The sequence below is a fragment of the Panthera pardus genome, unplaced genomic scaffold (assembly GCF_024362965.1).
Source record: "Panthera pardus isolate Hobbes unplaced genomic scaffold, ASM2436296v1 HiC_scaffold_24, whole genome shotgun sequence".
NCBI lineage: Eukaryota > Metazoa > Chordata > Mammalia > Carnivora > Felidae > Panthera > Panthera pardus.
This window is the reverse complement of record NW_026526810.1, coordinates 5705579-5718048: the sequence shown is the minus strand read 5'-3', so window position 1 is coordinate 5718048 and position 12470 is coordinate 5705579. Positions and strand designations below refer to the sequence as shown.

The 12470-nt window shown below is 41.0% G+C and overlaps 1 protein-coding gene across 4 annotated transcripts in view; it reads right to left on the bottom strand.

Moving 5' to 3' along the window:
* MCTP2 (multiple C2 and transmembrane domain containing 2) overlaps positions 1-12470 on the bottom strand; it is a 237312-nt gene that overhangs the window by 180718 nt on the left and 44124 nt on the right. For all 4 annotated transcript variants that reach the window (XM_019460153.2, XM_019460154.2, XM_019460150.2 and 1 more), the window contains exon 2: positions 2610-3147. In XM_019460153.2, the coding sequence (XP_019315698.2) occupies positions 2610-3077 (468 nt within the window). In that variant the 5' untranslated portion in view covers positions 3078-3147. The remainder of the gene's footprint in view (positions 1-2609; positions 3148-12470) is intronic.

Sequence of the window (12470 nt, the reverse complement as noted above, 5' to 3'; positions counted from 1 at the left end):
AAAAAGAAAAAAAGAAAAAAAAGAGAAGAACAGATTTAAAGCCAGTATCGGACTTGGGCTATAAAGTCTACCCCTGTCTAAATCTCTGTTTTTCAGTTAATGTCATACAAAAAGAAATTTCATTTACAGTATGATGTGCTTCTTTAAAAAAAAACAAAACAAAACAAGAAAATCAGACTTTAATTAAATCATAAACTGACGAGAACGCACAACAAAGACACTAACAAAAACCGTCCTAACCTGAATGTACACATTGCTATCATTGATTTCCTCATTACACAAATATGGAGTGAGCAGATGGTATGTGTCAGGCACACAGCAAGGCCCTCAGAAAACAAAGACAAATTAGATGCAACTCCCTTGGATATACCCACTGACCAAATTACACAGCCTAGTGGAGAAGATAAGCGAGGGAGTGACTAACTTCTATACTATGTAATAAGCTCGAGATCCTTGGGTAGTGGGAAAAGCCCACCCAATATGGTGGGGGGGGGGCAACAGAAGGAGGGCGGGTAGGCAGAGCAATGGACAAGAGAGAATCGCGGGGAGGAGCAGAGAGAGAGGGAGAGAGAGAGAGAGAGAGAGAGAGAGAATCCCAAGCAGGCTCCGCGCTGTCAGCACAGGGCCCAACACGGGGCTCAATCTCACGAACCCTGAGACCCTGACCCGACCCCAAATCAAGAGTCAGATGCTTAACCGACTGAGCCACCCCGGTGCCCATTTGCTTTCTTTCAAAGGGCTGAGCTAAAGGAGAAAATTAATGAAAATGTTCTATTGGTAAAGGACTAGGAATTGCAAGATTTTTTGGAGTTAGCCCTGAGAAGAAAAAATAACCACTGGCAACCAACCATCTGCCAACCAGCCGTTCACCATCACTAACCAGCCCCTTAGCCCAGCCCACCCTTCCCAGCATACATCGCACCAGAAAGTTCTTCAAGCCTTTGTTTCAGGTGCAGCAAAATGCTCACTACCCCCACCTACCCCACCCACAGGCCCGTGTTCACCATATTTCTTCACCTATCAAACCTACGCCGGCTTGCACAATGCCTCACATGACACATCTATGACCCACGCGCTGATTTCTCCTACCTCCTAAGCTGCCAAGAGGCAAGGCTTGGATGTTTTGCACAGTTTCAGTATCTGCTTGCCTTTTCTGCTGCCTTTAGAGCTGTACAAAGCTGTCTCTCAATACAACAGAACTTGAAGGCAGGGTCACTCTCCCATCCATTTCTATTTCCAGCCGTAACCCTTATGGTGCCCCAGAGTAGGTATGCAAATATTTATAGTCCGCAAAACAGTTTCACAGCACTAACTTAAAATAAAAAAATTCTAATCTGAGAGCGTTAGCCGGTCAAAGCCAAGAAACCCACCCATTTTTTTTTTCTGATAACTTATAAGTACCAAGATAAAGATTAACTTCAGTATCTAATTCTCAATGTTACCCCCTTCCCACTCAACTGTGAATTATGAGCTATGTTTAATAATTCACCTAATTTATATTTTGATGAACAGAAATAGAACCTTTCAATTTATAAACAACAATAAAAACCATAACCTCATTGCAAAACGAATTTCCTAAATGCAAGGGGCAGTGAAAAAGATAGTCATTGAATGGCTAAGGGTGTTTTATTGTAATGTTTCCAAAGGAATCTGGTCACACCTTCCAAGTACCCACGATCCATTCTGTAATGACACCCAAAGATATGACATAATTAACAGGCTTTGGTTCTGAAAGTAAAACCAAAATGCTCAGTTAAATAACCAGCTTCCCATGCAATTATAACATTAACCTGGAATATAAAAAAAAAACAAAAACAAAACTTAACTTCCCTCGACACCACAACATACTTCAGTGCCATTAATGTGGAAATTTAAAAAAAAAAACTAATATCATCCAAATCATGATTTAGTAATCTGGTGGCTGAATTTACATGAAATTCATTCTAGAAGTACACGATTTGTCTCATAACTAGATTTGGTTCTTTTATCTTATTGAAATACCAGAGCTTTGTAAAATCAGTGAATCTGTAAGAATTTGCATCCTTCAGATTTCTTGCTTTTGGTGTTTTTTAGAGCATGCAAGTGAAGCTGTCCACAAACCAGTATCCACACGTGTGCCCTAGCACATACACATGTGCACACGCCCATGCATTCTTGCGTATGGAGGACCGAGCAGTGGTGGAGAGAGAGACACGTGTACGCTTAAAGCAGAAAGTTCAAGGAAAAGTTATGCTCTTAATTTCTTTGGCAGGGAGATGGAAAAAGGCAAACCCATCCAATAGGGCTTTTAATGCCTTAAAGTATCCCAGAAAGGTTGTCTGTAATAGTTTTAAAATACACAGAGGTCAACCCTAAAACAGACGGGAACAGTGGGTGCAATCAATATCACCTGAATCTACATTCTTGTAAATGACATTCTTTCCATCCAAGCTAACCACAAAAATAACTCCCAACCAAATTTTCCAAGGGCATCGAGTGCACTTAAAACAGAGAGGAAGAAAGAAAGAAAGAAAGAAAGAAAGAAAGAAAGAAAGAAAGAAAGAAAGAAAGAAAGAAAGAAAAGAAAAGAAAGGAAAAAGGAATAGGAAAGCGCCCAGCCCTGGTCTCACCTCCGGCTCTTCCAGTGCATCCTCTTCAAGGGGAGTTTTCTGGAGCAGATCCAAGATGTCATTGCTGGAAGGTCTCCTGTCCTCGGCAGGAGAGGCATAGGCCTCCTCGGAGTCTGTTTCCCCCACGTGGAGGTGGCCTGCTTCTTCCTGGCTCCAATCCAATTCTTCTTCAGACTGTTTCAAGGAGCTACTGCTGCTCTTGGGAAAGATCCCTGCAGTCGACAGGCTGCTGGGCACTGAGGTATAGGACGACTGGGGCCCAGAGTAAGGCCGCCCCTCTGGGGCCAAGGCCTCCGCCTCCAGGAGGTCAGGGACAGAAAGGCTGAGGCGGCGGTCCAGGGGACGCCTTGCCCTTAGATCTAGGGGTTTGTTTGCATTCTTCTTCACCCTCCTCTTGCTCAGGTTGATTAACAAAGGCCTGGTCCGCTGTTTCAAAGAGCCCCAGACAGATGGTTTATCCATATCCATGACTGCATGAAGAACCAGGAAATCACTCCATGAGAGAGTGTCTCTCTACGGAAAACAACGTCAGTGGATCCTAGAAAACAGAATATAAGAAGACAGAACATGAGCCTTCGCGGCGGTAGCCGAGCACTTCAAAGCTTAAAATGTGACTTGAAAGTCTCATATTTTCCACTAAGGGATCAAGACTGAAGCATTTGATCGGTAATGTCTGCAAGTATTTTTTTTAATGTTTTTTAATGTTTTATTTTTATTTTGGGGGTGGGGGGAGGGACAGAGAGAGAGGGAGACACAGAATCTGAGTGTGAGTGATAGGAATGCCCCACAAATAAATATGTAATTACACAGACTGGTAAATGCTATGCAGGAAAGGGGGCCATTTGAGATATTACAGATTGGACTCAATAGGGATCAAATCAAAATCAAATTTGGATACAAGAAAATGAAACGGGACCACTTTCTTTCACCAAACACAAAAATAACTTCAAAATGGATTAAAGATCTGAACAAGAGACCTGAAACAATAAAAATCCTGGAAGAGAGCACAGGTAGTAATCTGACATTGGCTGTACCATTTTTTTTTTAGATATATCTAAAAAAAATTATTTTTTTTATTTTTTAAAATATATTTTAAATATTTAAAATATTAATAAAATATATTTAAAATATATTAATAAAATATATTTAAAATATTTTTTAAAAAATATTATTTTTTATTTCTCCTGAGAGAAGGGAAATAAGAGGAAAAACAAACTATTGGAACTACATCAAAATAAAAAGCTTCTGCACAGCAAAGAAAACAACAACAGTCAACAATCAGGCAACATGCTGAATGGGAGAAGATATTTTCAAATGACATATCTGATAAAGGGTTAGTACCCAAAATATGTAAAGAACTTATATAATTCAACACCCAAGAAATAAGTAATCCAATTAAAAGTGGGCAGAAGACATGAACAGACATTTCTCCAAAGAAGACATCCAGATGGCCAAAAGACACATGAAAAGATGTTCAACATCACTCATCATCAGGAAAATGCAAATCAACACTACAAGGAGATATTACCTTAAGTCTGTAAGAATGGCTAAGGGGTGCCTGGGTGGCTCAGTCGGTTGAGCGGCCGACTTCGGCTCAGGTCATGATCTCATGGTCCGTGAGTTCGAGCCCCGCGTCGGGCTCTGTGCTGACAGCTCAGAGCCTGGAGCCTGTTTCAGATTCTGTGTCTCCCTCTCTCTGACCCTCCCCCGTTCATGCTCTCTCTCTGTCTCAAAAATAAATAAACGTTAAAAAAAAAATCTTTAAAAAAAAGAATGGCTAAAATCAAAATCATAAGAAACACCAAGTGTTGGCGAGGATGTGGAGAAACAGGAACCCCTATGCGCTGTTGGTGGAAATGCAAATTGAGGCAGCCACTCTGGAAAACAGCATGGAGGTTTCTCAAAAAATTAAAAATAGAACTATCCTATGATCCAGGAATTGCACTACTGGGTATGTACCCAAAGAAGAGAAAAAAATTGATTCCAAGGGATACGTGTGCCCCTATGTTTAATGCAGCATTATTTACAACAGCCAAACTATGGAAGCATCCCAAGTGTCCGTCAAGAGATAACGGGATAAAGAAGGTGTGGTAGAAATATTTGTGTATACATATACACAATAGAATATTATCCATCCATAAAAAAAAGGAAGTCTTGCTTGCCATTTGCAAAACATGGATAGAGACAGAGAGTACAATGCTAAGCAAAACAAGTCAGAAAAAGACAAATACCAGGGCACCTGAGTGGCTCGGTCGGTTAAACATCTGACTCCTGATTTTGGCTCAGATCATGATCTCACAGTTCGTGAGATAGAGCCCTGCGTCGGGCTCTGTGCTGACAGTGCAGAGCCTGCTTGGGATTCTCTCTCTCCTCTCTCTCTCTGCCCCTCCCCTGCATGTTCTCTCTCTCTCTCAAAATAAATAAACCGAAGGGGGGGAAAAAAAGACAAGTACCATATGATCTCACTCACATGTTCAATTTAAGAAACAAATGATCAGCGGTGCCTGGGTGGCTCAGTCAGTTAAGCGTCCAGCTTCAGCTCAGGTCATGATCTCACGGTTGGTGGGTTCAAGCCCCGCGTCAGGCTCTGTGCTGACAGCTCAGGCCTGCTTCAGATTCTGTGTCTCCCTCTCTCTCTGACCCTCCCCTGCTTGTGCACTGTCTCCCTCCCCCACCGCTCTCTCTCTCAAAAATAAACATTAAAAAATCTTTTCAAATAAAAAAAAGAAACAAATGATGAGAGAGAGACAGAGAGAGAGAGACAGAGAGAGAGAAGCCGTAAGTAACTCTTAACTACAGAGAACAAACTGATGGTTACCAAAGCGGAGGTGACTGAGTAGTTGGGAATTAAAGAGTATACTTATCATGATGAAAAATCATGTTTTTAAAAAAGATATTTATCTGAAGGACTTAGAGATTTAACCCCAAAAAATCAAATTTGGAGAAATAAACCTTATTCTGTGTGTCAAGTAGCTCGTAAGAGACCCTTCCAGAACAAAAAAGAGCAGTGGGTCAGGTCATTCTGACCTGCCTCTATTCCACTGTCATGTTTGGCTGAGGATAAAAGAGGCCAAGAGCCACAACAAAACACATTTTCTAAAATCAAGGACTCCAAGCGTTTGTACTCGGCCCTATCTCACTCCAAGACAGGATACTTAGCCAAAGAGAAGTTATTGCCTTTCGAAGAGCAGGACTGTGAGAGTCCACAGCCTTTGCCAGACGACCACCAGTACAGGCAAGAGCTTCTCCCAGGATGAAATGGGTATCTTCAGGAGGCAATGCAGAGATGAAAAGCTAGGGTTCTAGAGACAGACTCCACGGGTTGGAATTTTGCTTTGCTACATCCTACTTAGAGGTACCATCAGGGGCAAGCCATTGTACTAAGCCTCAATTGTCTCACCCATCCAATGGGGATTATATTATCTGGTGTACAAACAGAATGACACAAAGTGCAAGGCACAGTGTCAAATGCAAAGAAAGTGTTCAGTGAAGAGAAACTATTTTTTTAATCTTGATTGATACTGTTGTCATCATTTCCAATTTTGGCATCTTACTCAATTTATTCAAAATCTCTGGATCTCATTATCACTTCAATTTTACAGAGCTTAACCATAACTACCTCATTGGCCTCTTGTGAAGACTGAATGAATTAGTCTATATAAGGTGTTTAGAACACTGCTTGGCACAGAATAAATATTTAAGACAATGTTAGCTGGTTTTTAAATTATTATAATTTCAATTATTGCACACTGAGTCATTCTAGCTTTGAAAGCACAAAATATTTTACCACTTTTTGCTGCTTTTTAAAATGTTGCTCTAAATATAAACCTCTATTTCGCATTAGTAAGACACAAATACATTATTTCACATCTCATAATTTAACTTGCAAATATGCTAAAAAGGATTGTTTCTATCTTCATTTAGAAATATTTTAGTCAATTAGCATTTGGTTGAATGTTATATAAATGTTTATTAGATCTAGTGGGTTAATGATTCAGTTCTTCTATACTCTTGCTCAGTTTCGGTCTACTAGTCTTACCTAGAGAGGTGTGCTGGGTTACTCAGTTATAATTATGAATTTGTCTATTTCTCCTTTCACTATGTCAGGTTTTGCTTCTGTATTTTGAAGGGCTGTTAGTTGGATACATGTTTATAATTGGTATATCTTCTTACTGTTTAAATCCAATCTGACAATCTTTTAATTGGTTTGTTTTGACCATTTACATTTAATGTAATAATTGATATGTTTGTATTAAGGGTTCCCAACCTATGTGTTTTGTTTGTTTCCATTGTTTTTTATTCTTTTGTTTCCCTTCCTTGCTTTTTTCAAGGTTAACACTATTGTTTAGTGTTCCACTTAATACATCAATTATGACTTTGACCACATTTCTTTTAATAAAATTTTAGTGGTTGCTCTAGAAGTTACAACATGCATAATTAACCTTTCACACTCTCCTTAGAATCATCTCTCTGATCCACCTTTCTGTCGTCCTCTTCAACTTTTAAGGACTCAATGTGATTCAGTTGGGCCCACCAGGATAATACAGCATATTTTCACTATCTCAAGGTCTACAGTCTTAATCACATCTGCAAAATCCTTTTCCCACTTAACGTAACATATTCACAGCATCTGAGGATTAGGACGTGGGATTCTGTAGGGCAGGAGATTATTCTGCCTACCATATAATGATATAGGTATCCTCTTCCTCGCCCCTTGATAAGGTGTCTTCTATATTACATCTAAATACACTGCAAATTCCTATCAGACAAGCTTTTACTTTGATTTCAATCATGAACCGTATTTGGAATAATTCAAGAAGAGAAGAACAGTCTATCATATTTACTATTTTCTCCATTCCTGATTTTCAAATTTCTGGTATCAGTTCCCAATAGTATAAGAAATTTCCTTAACTGGTTATTTTATTGCAAGTCTGTCGACTCCAAATTCTTTAGATTTTACCTCATATACGAATATCTTCACTTCATCTTCAAAGATATTTTCTTAGAATCCCAGATTCAACACTTTTCTTTCAGCACTTTAAAAATGGTATGACCTTTCCTCTGGCTTCCATGATTTCCACTGAGAAATCGGAGTCATTTGAATCACTGTTCTCCTACAGAGAAGGTGTCACTTTTTCTCTGACTGCTTTCAAAATTTTGTCTTTAGTTTACAGCAGTTATGATATGTGGGTGTGTGTTTCTTTGAGTTTATCTTGTTTGGGGTAGCTTAGCTTCTTGAATCTATAAGGTTATGTCTTTTGTCAAACTTGGAAAGTTTGCAGCCATTATTTCTTGGAATACTTTTAGCCACATTCTTTCTCCTTTCCTTCTGGGACTCCAATAATACAAACATTATGCCTGTTGTTATTGTCCAACAGTCTCAGCATCTCTGTTCAATATTTTTCAATCTTTCTCTCCTTTGTTCTTACTGTATAGTTTCTATTGATCTACATTCAGATTTACTGGTTCTTTCCTCTCTCATCTCCATTTTGGTACTGAATGTACATAGTGAGGAAATCTGGGGGTGGGGTAGGAGAGGGCAAGGTGGGGAGACTACTGTATTTTTCAGTTCTAAAATTTCCATTTGGTTCTACTTTATATCTCCTATTTCATTATGGATACATTCCAATTTACCTTTTACTTCAGAATTCACGATTATTCACTGAAGCATTTTTATAATAGCTGCTTTAAAGTCATATTTTATTTGTCATCCATTGTCTTTTCCATGCGATTTGAGATTTTTGTAGTCCTTCATAGGCCAACATGGATCATATCCTAGACATTCTGAATGTTCTTATAAAATCTCGAGCCTTATTTAAATCTATGGAGAATGCTGATGTTATTGTTTTGTCAGGCATCTGATTAGCTTCCAGCCACAAATTCCAACCCACATTTTGTGGGCTGAGGTCAGTGTTGTTCTCAAAAGCCATGAAGGGCCATTGCAATCTGTCCTGGGTACGCACCATATAGAGGTCACTCCGAGACTTGCATAGAGCTCTATTCATTAACTACATTCTCAAAGTAGATGGCATGCTAATCATGATCAGATGCATGAATGTGCAGGTTGTGGTCAGTTCAGGAATTCACAAGCTTTATGGAATCATTTCCTGAGCCCCTCTTCTCAGCTGCCTCCCCTGATACTCTCTGATACCCTGGAAGTCCCCTTTTCTTCATTTTATTTTTAATTTTTTAAGTTTACTTATTTATTTTCAAAGTGACAGAGAGAGAGAGAGAGAGAGAGAGTGCACAGGGGAGGGGCAGAGGAGGGAGAGAATGCCAAGCAGGCTCCACGCTGTCAGCACAGAGCCCAATGAGGGGCTCGAACCCACGAACCGTGAGATCAGGACCTGAGCCAAAACCAACAGTCACACGCTTGACCAACTGAGCCACCCAGGCAGCCTTGGAACTCCCCTTTTCAATCCTGTGATCAGAAACAACCCACTACTGTGATCCCACCAGAGTAGTGGGAGGATTGATAGAGATTAAAACAGAAAGAAAGAAAGAAAGAAAGAAAGAAAGAAAGAAAGAAAGAAAGAAAGAAAGAAAGAAAAGGAAAGAAAGAAAGAAAGAAAGATGGAGGGGGGGAGGGAGGGAGGGAGGAAGGAAGGAAAAAGAAAAGGAAAGAAAGCAATGATTTAGCCCTGTTCTCAAAACTACAGCATCATGAAGTAGGAAGGACATCCCCCTCATCATTGTTTTGGCTCCTGTCGGATTCTGTGTCTCCCTCTCTCTCTGTCCCTCCCCGACTCGCTCGATCTCTCTCTCTCTCTCTCTCTCTCTCTCTCAAAAATAAATAAACATTAAAATTTTTTTTTAAAAAGTAAGTTTTGCAAAATCCTTCTGACCAAAATTTCCCCATGTGTGTAAGTAGCACAGAACCAGAGGTCCAGAACTACAAACGTATAAATATTAAAATACAGGCCCCTCCAAGAAGAGGTGTTCTTAAAGGTGTACATAAAGCGAATATACCACTAGACCGCGGTCGCTTCGACGCCTGAAAACATTACCCCTCCAACCGACGGTGCATGAAGATGGAAAGTCTAACACAAGAATAAATTCAAGGAACAGTTAGACTTGAAGAAAAAAGCCGGTGAGACAAATCCAACGATCTGGCTTCCCTCACCTCAGAGGAGATTTACAAACAAACTGAAACATATCGGCTCCATCGTCTAGCATGAGAGAAGTTCCCAGGTTATCATCACAAGATCCAAAGAGCTGCAAGTGACAATGTAGCCCGCGCTCTGCAAACCATCAGCGCTAGAAGCTTCGCCCAACGAGATACCTGTGGTGCCCAGCCTGGTAACACGCAGCCTTCATTTATTGAACGGAAAGAAGCCTTCTGCTTCTTCAAACCACTAAACGGCAGGATAAGGTCTTTGCAGGAAATGGCCCCAAGCCCAGAGGCCTAATGGAAGTTTCATTTATTACGGTTTTAACCCAGACATCCTCCCCAGCTGGCTGCGAGCAATTGGCCAAATGGAAAAAGAGAACAACAAACCTCTTAAATGCCGGCCCCAAAGTATCTGATTGAACCTGCACCACATCCACGGTGTGAATAAGAAACACAAAGGAGAGAGGTCCGAGAATGACAACAGCATAATTGATTATTCGGCACATTATTCAGTCACCCGGGCTCAGACTGTGCTTCTCGACGTTCCCCTTTAGCGTAAATATGATGAAAAGGGTTTATTTTCACAATCTAAGTATCAACTCGAATGACAGAGCCGCAAGTAGTTATTAGTAGTCAGAATGTGTCATTACTAGCTTTTTAGAGAACCATTAAGATATTTTTATCACCGGCAGAAAGGAAATTTCATATCGCACCCTGTTAAAATGGGAGGAAAAAGCAAAATTTAAACTAGATTCAATAAAGATGAAAATCCGATGACATACACTCCTCCTGTGGTATCCGTTTCCTCCTGTGGGAAAGGATAAAGGCAAATTGTAGTCTGTGAAAGGATTATTTTGAATTCTGATAAAACAGGGATAAGAGGCTCTACGTTTGACTATATTTAATCGAGCTGGTATAAGAAACAACTTCCCCACCACAGAAATGTTATCTAAAGGAGACTATCCTTGGGGTGCCTGGGTGGCTCAGTCAGTTAAGCATCCGACTTTGGCTCAGGTCATGATCTCACAGTTAGCGGGTTCGAGCCCTGCCTCGGGCCGTGTGCTGACAGCTCAGAGCCTGGAGCCTGCTTCAGATCCTGTGTCTCCCTCTCTCTCTGCCCCTCTTCCGCTCGTGCTCGCTCTCTCTCTCTCTCTCTCTCAAAAATAAATAAATATTTGGGGCGCCTGGGTGGCGCAGTCGGTTAAGCGTCCGACTTCAGCCAGGTCACGATCTCGCGGTCCGTGAGTTCGAGCCCCGCGTCAGGCTCTGGGCTGATGGCTCGGAGCCTGGAGCCTGTTTCCGATTCTGTGTCTCCCTCTCTCTCTGTCCCTCCCCCGTTCATGCTCTGTCTCTCTCTGTCCCAAAAATAAATCAAAAACGTTGAAAAAAATTTTTAAATAAATAAATAAATAAATAAATAAATATTAAAAAAATTTTAGAAAAATAATAAAGGAGACTATCCTTAATAGAAAAGTCCCTGCAAATCACTCTTCTATAAGAAACAGAAAATGCAAGTGCTTTTAAAATAAATTTGGCTTTTCCCCCCCTAAAATGCAGCTTCCCAATCAATCAGTCAAATTGCTACTAAATTTGTAATCCAATTGAGGTAGAAAAAATTATTCTACACGTTAGATATATTATTTAAAAAATCATGGGGATAGGGGCGCCTGGGTGGCTCAGTCGGTTGAGTGCCCGACTTCGGCTCAGGTCATGATCTCACAGTTCGTGGGTTCGAGCCCCGCACTGGGTTCTGTGCTGGCAGCTCGGAGCCCGGAGCCTGCTTCGGATTCTGTGTCTCCATCTCTCTCTTCCCCTCCCCTGCTCATGCTCTGTCTCTCTCTCAAAAATAAATAAACATTACAAAAAAAAATTTTTTTTAATCACGGGGACAGAATCCCCTCCAAGAACGAAGACCAACCAAAAGGACTGGATGCCTTTTTCAGTCCCACTACTTATGTTCTTGGAAAGAAACAAAATACACTATCTGAAAGCAGTTCCTGTCTTCTCTGGCTGACACCATACTCTGCCCCACCGCTACTCTCTTTAAAATCTCACCTGCAGAAGAAGATCCCAGAATCACTCCTCTCTCTTTATCAGTCATTCCTAATTCATACTCTGTCTGGAGAGGAGTGAAGGAAAGGGGAAGGGGCTGGAGTTTCTGCAGCCCTCAGATACCTGTGCTTTCACTCTTATTCCAATCTCCAACAGGATATCCACAATTAGCACCTCTCCCTGAAAGTTTAACCAAAGGGACACGTGACTTTTTAAATGAGTCTGCACCAGTGAACATTCCATTCAACAAGAGAATAAAGTAATCAGTGCAAAAAAGCACAACTAGCAGGTCTGAGATTGCTGACCTCTTCCTCCTGCTCTCCAGGTTGGTCCTGAGCTGGTGTCTGGGAACCTGAGATTTTGCAAGGTTTCCAATCACTCTGACCAGAGTGGCTCATTGTGCCCCCACTGTACATGCAAACGATTTGGTTTATGCCGAATCCCTGCTTTCCTTCTAAGAGTCTGGAATTTTAGTACATGCTAGGCAGAGAGGATCTATGCGACCGGTTCCCGATTAAAACCCAATAAAAAGTTTTCTCTAACGGGCATCCCCGGTAGGCAACGTATCGTACGTGTTGCCGCAACTCCTTGCCAGAGGAATTAAATAGGCCCTAGTTGATCCCACTGGGAAGATTGTGCCTGGTTTCCTCCAGACTTCCTGGGCACTCTTCTCTTTGCTGGTTTTGTTTTGCATCCAT